At 34.5% G+C, this 14,681-nt stretch overlaps 1 protein-coding gene across 21 annotated transcripts in view; it reads left to right on the top strand.

Annotated features, from left to right (window-relative positions):
- Nucleotides 1-13,046, top strand: part of LOC121866458 (protein hu-li tai shao-like) — a 134,810-nt gene extending 121,764 nt beyond the window's left edge. For 4 of the 21 annotated variants that reach the window (XM_042366143.1, XM_042366145.1, XM_042366144.1 and 1 more), the window contains 8 exons: nt 1,648-1,728; nt 2,860-2,997; nt 3,646-3,855; nt 5,254-5,331; nt 5,976-6,032; nt 9,692-9,759; nt 9,923-10,116; nt 11,201-13,046. In XM_042366143.1, the coding sequence (XP_042222077.1) occupies nt 1,648-1,728; nt 2,860-2,997; nt 3,646-3,855; nt 5,254-5,331; nt 5,976-6,032; nt 9,692-9,759; nt 9,923-10,063 (773 nt within the window). In that variant the 3' untranslated portion in view covers nt 10,064-10,116; nt 11,201-13,046. The remainder of the gene's footprint in view (nt 1-1,647; nt 1,729-2,859; nt 2,998-3,645; nt 3,856-5,253; nt 5,332-5,975; nt 6,033-9,691; nt 9,760-9,922; nt 10,117-11,200) is intronic. The other 17 variants (XM_042366147.1, XM_042366148.1, XM_042366151.1 and 14 more) reach the window with 17 other exon arrangements.
- Nucleotides 13,047-14,681: the final 1,635 nt, after the last annotated feature.

Genomic DNA, 14,681 nt, shown 5'->3' with positions numbered 1-14,681 from the left:
CTCATAAAAACTAGGAACCCCCACATATTTTACCAAATGATAGCCTTTACCTTTGTGCCCATTAAACCAATTACAGTTACTCTTTTTTTTCTGAATTATTTAAAGTAAAATGGAAAAAAAAATACACATTTAACAATGTTGGACAATAAAAAAAAATAAACAAAATTTTTATTTATCTTGACATAGAACATTGAAAGTCATCAGTGAAGCTGCTTCACTCTTTGGGTGTAAAATAGGTAAACATTGGTTTGGAAATAGAGTAGTGGATGAATGCAACAAGTTACCAAACATCATCATTAATTCGAATATGCTGGATAGCTTCAAACATAAGTTGGATAGATATATGAGCAATAGGGGTTGGGTGTAAATGGGACTGACTGTCCAGTATGGGCCAATAGGCCTGCTGCAGTTTCCTCCATTGTTATGTTCTTATGTTTAATGTTTTCTACCTCTTGCTTCTCATGTTTTGTATCAAGTATTGTTCTTAGGAGTTTCATCTTTTATAAACTCACTTTCAATACTTTCTTCCAAATCAGAATGTTCTGAAAGCAGTCCCTTTCCTTTATCCTTCTCTTCAATAGATAGAATAATGTTACTGTTGTCAGAGTAGGGAAGACTTCAGGTGTACCTACCATTCAGATCTTATTACATGCTACCTTTCACTCTTGGTGCCAGGGTATGACTGAACAGATTTACAATACACTGTCTGGTAACTCTGTTGACTGACATAAAAACAATTTTGGTCATGTGGTAAAAAATCCTAATGTTACATGGGGAGGTTAGGTTGGGTTATGATAGATTAGATTAACATAGGTTAGTTTGGGTTAGCATTAGGGTATTTAATCATCAGGTGAAATAAGTGGGGTTCCTAATTTTCATGGAATCTGAATTTATTGATTGGAAGAGTAGTTACTAAGGAAAAAAATGCAAAGGATGTAATGTGTTGAGTAAAGAGTTCTTAAATGTGTTTATATATCAAAGAAGCTTACTTAGTCATTATAGGGTTATGTAGGTGTTTCATTGTGGAGCACATCCTTCAATATTTGCATAAAAAAAATTCACAGGTTTTTTTATAGTAGAATTGATATTAATTTTCAATTATTAACATAAGTTGGTTATCAATTCACCACTTCTTACTTTGTTGACATTTAATATGTTGATCATAAATCAAAATTGTCTTGGTTTTCTTACTCATGAGCATTATTGGCCTAATCTACAGTTCTCTTTTAATGACTGATATTTTTACATTCTTGGATGGCTACATTTAGTACATTGATATACTGTACTGTATTTAGCTCAATAAAGGTTCTATGACTTCTTTTTCAAAATAATTGAAAATAAATATAACCATTGTCAACCAAGAGACAGAGTGATGGAAGATACTAGTTAGAAAACTTATATCAGGGAAGCAGAAGGAGATGGTGTTTGAAATTGATCCATCAAATATCAGTCATTATCATTGTTGTTGGGTGTGAAGGATATTTAACTCCTCTTATGGTTTCCAGCTTTATGACGCTTAACATACTTTTTTTTTTTTAATAAATAAACATTTTATATTTATAACATGGAAGTTTCTGCACGAGGGAGTATGCTTGGTGGTGGAAGTAAAATGGCTTGATAATGATAGCATGTAATTGGTACACACAGCATCCAGTGCTACGGTGCTGAAGGTGGAAACAAAACAGGCGCCAAGAGCAAGCAAAGCACAGTCTGTCGTCCTGAGCGATGGTCAGTAGGGTTTCAAGTTTCTCTGCTAATGAGTAGTGTGTGGGATGCGTCCACTAAAGCTGATTGATGATGGTGAAACTTGGAAGGATATATCGTCCATAACACCCACCAGTATTCTTAAACCACCACAGGGTCTTCAACTTTTGATGAGATATTTCAAATCAGTACTTGGAGAAATATTAAGGATTCAAAGAGTTTTACTCAGATTTATTATATATACTGTGTATATATATATATATATATATATATATATATATATATATATATATATATATATATATATATATATATATATATATATATATATATATATATATATATATATATATATATAATTTTTTTTTTTTTTTAGGGTTATACAATACACTCAGCATATGATAAAATAAAAGAATATTAGAAAATTAGTTTTTATATTAAGGTGGTTTAAGAATTCACAAAAAAAGTCTTTGAGGGCAGACATCTCTCTGGATGACTCCCCCCAAGATCACCATTGTGTAAGACTCGTCTCTGCGTTTCTGCTGTGTAGTCTTAAGTTCTGTATGGCTGCTTTTGTTCGTGTTTCTACATTTATCCCCCAAATTGTAGCTTTAGCTCGCAAGTCCGTAACTGACACCTGGTACTTGTTTTAAGCATGATGGTCAACTTGAGGATTCATGTAATGTCTGTTGGAAATTATTTTTTTTTTTAGGTAATTTCTCTCAGTAGCTTGTTTAGATATTTAGTTTAATACTAATTACTAACATAGTTTGTAATTTAAAATTAACTGAAACATTTGGTATTGTGTTCATTTATTGAATTTGATATACAGTAGATTAGTACTTACTTGTAACAACTTATTTTTTGTGTAATATGTGATGGAATATGTTCCATTATCACATGTAGCATAAGAGGTAATTAGAGCTGTTAAACCTTTGTACATACATTATTGGTAATATTCTTTAAGTTAAAAAGTGATGTATAGAACTTTGTTACCTCAAGAATTGTTTTCTAGTTTTGTTGAAAAATATTTAGTATATTTTATTACCTCTATTTAATATTTGGAATTTCTAGTCACTTGATGCATTCCCTTCCCTCTATAGATATTGCTGTAGTACAGTACTCCCTCCCCAATGATTTTATGTCATATAATAGATGGAGAACGGGTTGTTCGCCAAAAGCCAAGTCTTCCCCCTAAACCCAACATTCCGAAGAAGCCCACCCTGGGCCCTGGGGTACCTGTTGGCCCTCCACAGAGGGTTCAGGCAACTATGAAAACACTGCCAGCGAGAGGTAACCTGCAGGACCGAGTGCAGGGACCATATTAAACTACCATATCTGATACTCACTGCTGTTACCTTTAATGTCATGGGAATATACAGTGTTTATATAACAATCATTATTTTTACAAAATGATCACTTTCAGTGTGTGTGTATATATATGTACACACACACACACACACTGAAAGCTCTCATTTTGTAATAATAATGATTGTTAAATGGAGCTTTATGGATATTGATTTGTCAGGTCAAATTAATTGAGGAAGTCATTATTTTGTTGGCAGTCAGTATTGGACATGGATACTACTCTGTACTGGTACCTCGCATAGTGTGGAAGTGTGGAATAATCCCTTTTCTTCTCTGAATCAGTTGTTGCTGTCAACTATGAGAACTGATGATATACAAGACTAATTCATTTGACTGTTGTTGATGTTTTGTGACATTTATTATCACTAAACTTTTACTTCCTGCTAATGATCCATGCTTTAAGTGTATTTAACAACAACAACATGGTTGACAGTTTTAGGTACTGGAATTCAAAGTAAGACTTACTGAGGTTTTCCCTCAATTACCTCCAGCAAGGTAGTCATGGCCAGTGTTTGTGAGGTGTGCGGGTGTTGTTAGCCTGGCCGGTATTTTGTGATAATATCCCTCCCCCAGATGGCTCCCCTGTAGAAGACCTGCAGCCCTCCCTGCAGACAGGGGGTGGAGTCTGGCACCAGGGGGAGATGACACCTCCCTCTGCTCCCCCTGGTTCAGACACATTGTCTCGCTCCCCCACTGTCCAGGTGGGTGAGGGCCATCCTACTTCCCGCACCAACTCCCTCACCCGTGGAATTCAGAAGATGCTAAAGGCAGCATCACGGTCCAGTAAGACCACATCCATGTGTACCCCAGCTGCACACTCACTCTTAAATGAAACTCTATCACAGTTTTGGCTGAGGTTGCTCAGAACAACCAGAATTATGAGCCAACATAAACTTTTCTTATTAAAATGATTTTCAAGTTCAAATTCAAAAACCTGTGGCCAGAGCGGTGTTAGACATGCCTCGTGTGCCTAACTAGTAATGACCTAATTGATAGCCTGGTGCTCGTGGTGAATAGATGGGGCTCGGCTTGTTAATTTAGACCTATGTTTCTTACACCATAACAAATTCTATATCAGGTTTCAAGCTAATATGGGACTTAACTTATCTCTGCCCCTAGAGTGCTTTGTCTCATTTTGAAGTGGATTTTCAATTAGTAAGAATTAATATACAATATACCTTTTTTGTAAATTATGTACAGTATAGTACTTCATTATAGAAATGAAAAAATCTATTTGGAAACAGTGAAGCTTATTTTATTTCTTTTTGCTGTAACTTTTATTAGTATTAAATGCTTCAATGCTAGTGTTCTGGTGGATATTTTTTGGTGTTTGAATATAAAAAGTACAACTTGAATTTAGAACTTCTCTACTAAGACGACATTACTCTGGGGGTGATACTTCTTGGGGACATTTTAATTAGAGATCTGCAGGGAAGCTTAGTATATACAGGGTGTTTGATTTAGTCTGAACTCCATCCTAGATCTTCCACATATGTAGTTACTAAGTGCAAAACTATTTCTTTATTTTAACATTCAGCTATTAGTTTTGGTTAGAAAACAAATGTTTTGGTGGTGCTTGTGGTTCATATGTTAACCCCTTCAGACATCCCATGTGATAACTAACAGTGTGTTAAGGGTATGGTGTGTTCTAACAATTTTAATTACACAACCAAAGCTTTGTATTATACCACAGAAATATATAGCTACAATACTTTTTTCAAGGAATTAAAAACTACTTGTAAATTGGAATGTGTTGTTGTATATAAGAAACAATTTATAAATATATGTAATGTTTATTTTCACCATTTTTGATGCTCTTATTTATGGGAGTACAACATCATGTCTGCAATATGTGGGTTGACATTGGTAAGATTTGGGAATGATTCCACAAATATCAGTTTTTTGTCTTGCAGGATTTGTAGGTGATGGTGTTGTATTTGACTGTTTGTACTATGTGCATGATTCATGTTCTGTATGTGCATGAATGTTGGTTGTGTTGAAAATTTGAGTAGATTGATATGTCGAATTATACATTTTTATTTGTTGACTTAGCATGTGATTTTTAATGTTTTGAATGGCATGAGCATTTGAGTCAGTTCATGATTAACCTTTTGTAATAAACTTTTGTGTAGTTTAGTTTGTTTGCTAACTGAAGTTTGTTTGTACTGCTCCTTGTACTAGCAGAGGAAGATGGAGTGAAGGCACGGGAGCCAAGTCCCACGCTGGAGCGATCCAAGTCTGCATTTTATAAGAATGAAGGTACTTGTATTTAGGTTTCAATTAGTTAATTTATGATACTAAAGATGTTTTTTTTTAATTTGGGTTATCTTCATGTAATTATAGAAGTTAGTAATAATTCTTAATTGGTCTCATTTCAACAATATTAAATTAAGTGTTGCCACCATAAAGACAATTTACAGGTGACAGACATATTCTTGGATAGTTCTTTCTGTGAATAATACAGCGATTAAAATATTGTAGTTCAGTATATACGGTGGTAAGTTTAAATGATTTTTTAACCAAGTAGAAGACAAATTTCTTGTAGTTTAGTAAACACATAATTTTTAACTTCTCTTAGTCATATACAGTAGTCTTAAATCTTACTAACATATATAGTAATTTAGTGTTTTGCTGAGTTTTCAATAATTTAGTGCCTTTATTCTAGACAACTTTAAAATAAAGTACAGTTCTTTTTGAGTTGTGTCTTTGCATTTATTGCTATCAATACAGTCTTTGCATCTTGGCTTATGAATGTAGTTTTGTTGTGTTCATATTCTAACTCAAATTTTGGCATCCACATGCATATTCACTGTGATCTGTATTCACTTCGTATTTTGATTTGCAACCTGCATGGCATTAAACTAACCAAAAATGCATGTTGTTTTTGTGGTCTGGTTGATCAGTGGCAACTGAGAAGCGGTCATCGCTCCAGCGCCGCTCCTGGTCTCTGTCACGCAAAGGTAAGGGCCAGTACCATGACCAGTCATCCATTTATTTTGGCTGATCTTTATAACTCTTAACTAATCAGGAAGGGTATTATGCCTTTATAATGCAGGAAAATTTAAATATGTACACAAAATCTTTCTCTTGGTTTCAAGATATTCTCCTATGCCAGAGGTTCAGATACTAATTTTCTCATTTTTCCTGTAAATAGCCTTTTATCCTTGAAATATTCTCAAACACACTGTTGTTGCTGGCCGTCCAATTGAAAAAAGAAATCAGTTTTGACCATAATATAGTTGTTTTGAGTGTTATGGATATACAGCATTTAGAAAGAAATAATTATTTATTATTTTGTTCTTATTTATGGATTGACACTGACCCATATTGCTTTGTTCATCCATTTCTTTGTCTTGTTTCTTCTATTTGTTTTATATTCAGTACATCTTCTATCTAATTTTTTCATTGAATGTATATGCAGTACTTATACTTTCTGCAGCAACCTCTAATTCTGTTTTCACATTTGCTGCAGCAAGTATACAGTACAATGAAAAAGTTGTTGAAAGGGCAATTGAGAAATTGACACAATTGGTCTCATCCATTCTCTCCACATGCCTGGACCATTTCAACTTGCCTCTACATAAAACTTCGCCAATACAGTACTCACCTGCCCTCTTTATCTCTGAACAGGTCCTCCTGTCCTTTACTGTCACACTGTACATTCACATCACCATTCTTATTTTGGCTCATTCAAGATTGCTTACATTATCATCATCTTTAACAGCCATACAACAATACACTTATCACACCAGACACATAGATTCTTCCTTTCACTCAGAGGGAAGGTCATCTTACCATCAATGAGGAAAAGAAATTGATAGTAACATGAAGTGGAAAGATATGATATTAAATGTCTAGAGTAAGAGGTAATACAACTTGAGTATTGCACTGCCTTACTCTTGGGGTAGTTATGAGAAATAAAATTATCATATCAGATGCATTGTGTGCAAAGCTAATAATGCCATATATGAAATGAAAAAAAAAGTTTATTTTGGACCTATACTATTTTGAGTACTCACAATTATGAGGAAAAATATTTTGAGTTAGCCTGGTTTTTTGACATTATTGTTATTAATTTCCACCAGTTTGTTTAATTTAAAAAGAAAATCTTTGGGAGTGTCTCAAAATTACCTCTAATTTGTTTTTTCTTTATAAACTGAGGAAGGTGTGCAATTATTTAGGGATAGAACTTGCCTTACTGTGCCTTTTCCTTTTTTTTTTATGGGTCGGTGTCACTCATAAATCCTTTCAGATTAGTGCATGGTATTGGCTCTAAAATTTGGCCTGACAATTTCATATTGTATTTCATATATATATATATATATATATATATATATATATATATATATATATATATATACAGTACCTTCTTCAATGATTATTGTAAACTGGTATAAAAAAAATATGTTTCAAGGTAAGAAGTGTTTTCACTTAACTAATAGACATTAAGACATCTTGAGACATAAAGGGAAAAAATTAAATCAGTTCATGTTAGAAAACGTAAGTAAAAGTGGTGTTATAAGGAAAATTGTTGATCTGCCGTTTCTTCCTCCCCGGCAAGTCTCACAGCTCCTCGGAGGGGGTATGTGCTCAGTATTGTTACTTTAGTTCCGATGTTATCCCATCCTAGTTTGCATAGTGGAAAGTACAAGATAGAGGCTGTTGATAGTATGAAATGCAGTATCCAGAGAACCATGAAGTGCTTGCACAAGATTTTTTAATCTATTGATCAGGTGTTTGCAGTAAGTTGCTGGAACAGTGCATCCACAGCTGTATGGCTTGATATCACAGAAAAGTAATAGTAACAACCTTATTTCACTGTATATAAGATTGCTCATGTAAACAAATTTATGCTCCTGGAAGACAACATCAACACAGTGAAACTTTTTGCAAGTCTTATGATCAGTTTGTTAAAATATTAGCAGAGCCACCATTTATTTGGTGATGTACTGAACATATAATTTTTTTAAGGTATATTTCACTGCTTCCTGTCCTTGATGTTGTTCCTAATGTAAAACTTAGATTTTTAGAGTATTAATATATTTAAGTGTATTTTATCTTAAAGAAAAAGTAGTATAGGAATTATCAGGATTGCTTAAGGTATTAAGAAGTGAAGAAAGCATTACGTATATTCAGGGTTTATTGAAGAATAATTGGTTGAAATAAAAAGATTGCTGCAGTAGCATGCAGCAGGTTAACCAGTGTGAGGTTGTCTCCCATCTTTTCAGTACAACAACATTCCAAACACAGGATCGCTTGGCTATTTATAAATGTGTCAGGTGGTTGGTGACATGTTTGCTAATATTATAAATGCATGAATTTCTGTATTTAGTACAATTTTGAAAAGCTGTACTGTAGGACATTTGAAAGCATATTTTTATTGTGTAACTAATGTGTAACAATTGATACTTTGACGTTTTTATACACAGCTTAACATAGGGAAATTTAAGATATCTTCAGATAACTGTGGCTGAGCTATGAAATCAAATTTGACACATTCTCTAGGAATATAGTTCATAATACAGGTAGTTCTGCTATAACGCGATAATTGTGTTCTTGTAAAATATCGTGTTATAGAAAATCGCGTAATAGAAATAACGGCTTATGGAGAAAATAGGGTTAGGTGCAGATTACTCGAAATCGAAAAAATTTAGAAGTTAGCCTAACACAAAGCATAGCACAGTCTAAATAAATGTTACATTCATATCTAATAATGAAATCATACAGTAAATGTAACACTTTACCTTGAAAAATATGAATGTAACTTGATGGGGGAGAAGGGTGATTTTGAGGTTGATAAAATCGAGCTTCTCTTCAAGTGTTATATCCTTTCTTTTACGATCATCACCGGGAATTCTATCACCAGAACGCTTCTTGGAGATATTCTTCTTTACCATATTCACAGTTAATACCACAAAATTGGAGAAATAGTAAGCAAAAATCGCGTTATAGCAAACAAGCGTTCGAGTTATACAGATATCGTTCCTAATTAAAAAATCGCGTTAGAGCAAATTCGCGTTATCAAAACACGCGTTATAGCAGAACTCACTGTACAGTATTTCCTTATCATACAAAATAACCTCAATTTTCTTGTTTCTCTTACTCTTGTTATTATCACTTGTCCCTTTTCATTCATACTTTCTTTATCTCTTCAGCTGTCTTTACAGTCAGTTTGATAATGTAGGTGTTTCAGCTTTAATAAGGATTAGTTATATAGAACTGCCTCTTGTGCCTTGGCTAGTCCTAACAACTCTTAACATATCTTGATTTGTTACATTTAGATTAGTATTTGATGCATTGAATTACATTATGTGCCTCTCATTTCACATATGAATATTAGTACATATTTATATTGAGTGTACAGTACCTGATTGTGTGATCTGTTGTGAACTAACTCCTTTATTGAGTCTTATCATTGTTGCCCCCATTGGAGGAGGCTGAGATATGTGCTATGGTGCTTTTGAAATGTATGAATTTGTGAATTAGTGGAAATATTAGTACCATTACACATTCTTTGACATTCACATGATGATGATGTAATATTCATTGTGAAAGCCTCCCCCCATGGTTGCATTAAATTGTCTTGAAATTTTTTAAGAAATTCTTTGGCTTCTTTCAGGGGAGACAGTAGCCAATGGTGATGATAATGAAGCACATCATAGCACAGTCTCGCACAGTAGTAAAGAGGTAAGAAAGTTTCTCCTTCATGTTTGCTTTCATTAGTGTATCATTCATCTGCAGCACAACAGGAAAAACCTTTCAACAATAAAAACTGCCTGTGAGGGGCTAGGTTATACAATTTACATTCTAATTTTTTATAATTTGTTATTAACAAAACTGTATCTTACAGGGTTCCCCAACAAAGGATACCTCCCTAACAGATGACTCCATCTCTAAGGACAAGAAAAAGAAGAAGAAGGGTCTTCGTACTCCTAGCTTCCTTAAGAAGAAGAAAGACAAGAAGAAGGAGAAGGAGGCTGCCCATCAGTAGCACCTGTAACCCCCACTCCTTCACTGACTCCCGTCTCTGGTAGACCAATGCTGGTAAGAGGCAATTTTTTCTTCAAAGTAGCAGTTACCCATATTACTAGTTGTAACACATTATTATTATATTTATTACCATACTTCTTTTTCTACGTATTTGCTTTACCAACCATCATATTTAGAGGTAATTTTCCATACAGTAATCAGGATCAGCTGTTGTTCTTATAATGACAGCCTGTTACATCAGCTGGTCCTAGTTACTTGTGACAAAATTAACAATTGTATATTTCCCCTTATTGATAATTTACATTTGTTAGTTTCATACATTCCTGAGTCTTACTCTTATGATCGTCACACATGATGAGATGAAGCTACTGCAGTCAGCATGCTGTCACTACTAAACCTACTTTATCAACCATACAGTGATGGCTTATTTTGTTGTACTTTTCATTTTTCCATTTCTTGTCTACCAGGATTTTTCCTTTCGTAAGTGAATGCTGTGTACTCTTTTCATTTACATGGATCATACAAGCATTAAACAGTTAGGAGAGCGAACTGCATCACTTGCATGTTAATCATAATCTCTGCCAAGATCCTACCTAAACAAGATATATATACCCTTTATGAATACAGTATAGGGGAATATAGCAGTGATGCTGTCCATCCATGCCAATTTTGTTTCCTTTTCTTAACTTAACATTAAAGCAGTGAACTGATTGAAGTTTAGGTGGGAAAGTATATTATTACAGGTTCTTGTTGTGATTATTATTGGCCATATTTCTAGCCCTAATAATTTAGACTTATTGCCACAGATTTTGATAATTTCAGATAGATTGTGACAAAAATGGTTTCTGTTTAAAAAAAAAATTACACCCAGGCATTTCTCTCAAATTTTTTGTCCTTAACTTGTCAGAAGTTAGAAAATGAATCTCGACCAAACTTGGCAGGGAGGATGATCTACTATTGTAAATGTGAATGATTTTACCTAGGTTATTTTTACCAGAGTTTTAGTCCATTTTGCACTTAGAAACTATAATGAATTATATATAATGTTTTCAACTGTTTAAAATATTTTTTTTATCATTAGCAAACAAACATTGTGGGAATGATCACCAAACATATACAGTACATACTGTTTTTCCAGACACTGCCAGAACCTGTAGATAGCAAAGAAGAATGTGTTGTGGGAGCCCTTGTGTGGTGCTGGCGAGAGGCGTGCTGCTGCTGACATTGTTCATCGGATCCAAGACTTGTCATTCAAAATTTTTTGTCAGCTCTTAATATTTCCATGTTATTTCCTTTTCCTTACATTCAGTTTTACAGATAAGGCAGTGTTAGTGATTAAAACTATGCTTTACTGTGTATATTTTTAGTGGTTACTTTTGTAGTATGTAGATATGATTTTTATTTTATATTTCTTTTCTTTCTTTTTTTAACCCAAACATTTTATGTTTGAAATTGAAGAAGCTAAATGCAATTATAGCTTTGTAATGTTACAAATAATTTTTTTTACTCATTAGGCTCTCTATCTTTAGAAAAAAAAATTTATACCAGGTTTTTAAAGCTGGTCTTCAAAACTACAACTTTCATTAGAGTGCCTCGAGTCAAGTTTTAGATGCTGATGAACACCTTTATGTCGATGCTTGATGTGAGTGTCTGTGTGTATGGATGTGTGTGACTTGCTAATCTGCAGAAGTCATAATGTGGAGGAGCAGTACACCAGTGATGTATGTAATGCCTTGGTTGTTTCTTAACAATACCCACCTGCTCTCCAATATGTAGCACAGTCTTCAGGTCAGTTTGTTCTGATTCCCTGCAAAATTATGGCAGTACAATCACAGACCCCATTTACAGTGTGGTAACTTAATCTGGCCTGTAAATTGGGTTATAAAGTAATGACCTTCATGATTTTATCATTATGAATGAATGAATGCACACTAGCCCCATTTTCCTCTTACTCTTGTCCTTCCACGGATAGTTGTTGGATCAGCAGTCTCTCGTCTCACCCTAGCAAGTCTCACCATTTGCACTAAATGGTTCACATGTTGAAGAGAGACTAACAGTTGGCTCTTTGCTCTTCCCTCCCCTCCCTTGGTTAGATGATAGCCCTCATTTTTTGAGAGCTAAGTGAAAGAATCTTTATAATCTTTTTTTATGAGTCTGACCCCAACTATTAAGAATGGAAGGACCACAGTATCAGCTGGGGACGCCCTTCTACTTTTGTCATTTCTGTTTTTATCAGCTATAGTAGACCCATTGGATACCACCACTGGGATCTCTTAAGCTGCTACATCTTCATCCTTCCTGTTAACCTTGTAACTTATGTCCAGAAGAAATTATTTGTTGATGCAGATATCTGTGACTGGTCAATGCTTGGGTCACCATTTGTATCATTCAGTTGATGTGTCTCAATCCAGTGGACTTGAGTTTACTCAGAAAGCCCATGAGTACAGGAGTTCTGTTGCTTCCTAATGACTACCAGGAAATTGGTCAGTTACTTTACTAGTTCCACAAGTTGAGATACTTAGCTGGAGATACTGGAGGTTGTTGTAGGACCACTTTTGTCTTCTCTTGCTGCTAGAAGGTGGATTGTTTAATTAGCTACACATTCATTTTTTAATCACAGCTTAGCACTGTTTTATATACATCTGTATTATAGCATCTAAATAAATCATTATTATTATTATTATAATTATATGAATATGCAGGCAGCTGATTTTAGCTTGTTTTGGAAAGAAAATAAAATGTCCCAATTTTACAAATTCTAAGTCGTTGTTCTTTCATTCCACAACCTATTGTGTATGTTTTTTATGTTTGCTTATTTGGGAGTAAAAAGTTTTGTATATCTAAGGGGCCTTATACCAACGACATCCTTATATTCGTTGAAATGTCTGATTTGTAACATGACGAGTCTTCTTTCAGTGTATGAGCTTTTTCATCATTATAATTATTAATGCTGCTGTATTTAATAAAAGGATAAGCAACTATTATTTTCACCCAATTTTGCTTTATCCCCATACAGTATCCTTGTAAAATATAAAATCTATGTATTCGCTGATTATAAAATTTTCCTTTCTGTACGTACCGTACATCTTAACCGAGGTATGAGCGTACATGTGGACACAAGCATTAAAGAGTGGTTATAGTACAATAATTGTTCTTGAACTTGGTAGAGATAACCTAACTATTTATTTTAGGATTTTCCCTATTAAATGCTTGGTGGCTAAAAGTGAACATATATACAGTATACATATACAATAGTCCCTTTATTCATAGATGTTCATTTACTCCTGCTGCTATAAAAGATGTGTTCTGTCATGTTACTCACCTTCCCCAAAAAGGCCCAGATCTGATTTACCCGTCACTTCACACAACCCAACAGCAAGTCCTTCCCTCCATACATACGGCTTGTTTGTGCACACTGCTGCTTCCTAGGTGTTATCTTTTAATTTATAGTAGCATCTTTCACTCCACCTTTTCACAATGGTTTTCTGCTATCCACTTCTGACATAAATTCTTTTCAACAATCTTTCATTTACTTAACTTTCACACATTTCATGCTTATTTTTCTTATTCTCAACATCACATAAATCTCGAGCACATTATTCTTGATGATTCTATTTTTTCCTTGCTCTCCAAAATTTATGCTTCACACTTGTATCATAATGTTGGCTCATCATTTCCCATGTACATTCTCATCTTAGTCTCTTTGAATATAGTTCTCTCTCCATACATATATCAGTCCACGTATCTGTTTTGTTCTGGTTCCCTTTGGTTCAGTTTACCATTCATTATTCCATTGTCTGCTGCAGCCACTCTTATGTATCTGAAATATGCTACTTACTTTATCCCTATTCAATTAATATTTTTCTATTTGTTTTCATTATTTTTGTTCACATTTACTCGACTTTCTCCAATAAACTCCTTGTTTGCTTACACCTGAGGAAAGACAAAAGAGCCCAATCATCCTCTCGACCACAGTTTTAAGTACCCTCTACAGTAATATTTGCGTTAGCCGGAATCCCTCACCAGGAACTCTCCGATAGCCGGAACTGAAATTTTCTCTGAAAATTTTTCCCAAAGCCGAATTTTCCAGAAAATTCTGGCTTTGGGAACGGTTTTCCGAGGGGCACATTTTCTGGAAAATTCCAGAGATGGGGATTTTTTTCCAGGTTTGAGAGGTGATGCAATGCACAATTTCCTGAATAACAGAGAATATTTTTTGGTTACCCAAAAAATTCCGGGGATGAGGGATTTTTTTCCGGCTTTGAGAGATGAAAATAATAATGCATCATTCTGGAACTTCGAAGAACATTTTTCTGTTGCCCAGAAAATTCTGGGGATGAGGGATTTTTTCCAGCTTTGAGAGAGTCGTCTCGTTACCCAAAAGTGCTCTGCACCAATTGTTCCGGCTAACGGAGATATCACTGAATATTTATATACAGTATTTTCACCAGTTTTTCCTACCATGGTATAAAGTTATAAGTATCCACAGGTTTCCACCATGAAGCCATGTGGAGAGCAAGTGAAATGTGCACAGCATCTTTGCCTTATCTCCCTCCTGCCCCAGCCTGGTCCAACCTGCCTTGGTCTTTCTCACAGTGACCACAGTATCATAAACATGT

The sequence above is a fragment of the Homarus americanus genome, unplaced genomic scaffold, assembly GCF_018991925.1.
Source record: "Homarus americanus isolate GMGI-L3 unplaced genomic scaffold, GMGI_Hamer_2.0 scaffold16430, whole genome shotgun sequence".
Lineage (NCBI taxonomy): Eukaryota > Metazoa > Arthropoda > Malacostraca > Decapoda > Nephropidae > Homarus > Homarus americanus.
The sequence above is the reverse complement of the archived record's forward strand: the minus strand, read 5'-3'. Positions and strand labels throughout refer to the sequence as shown.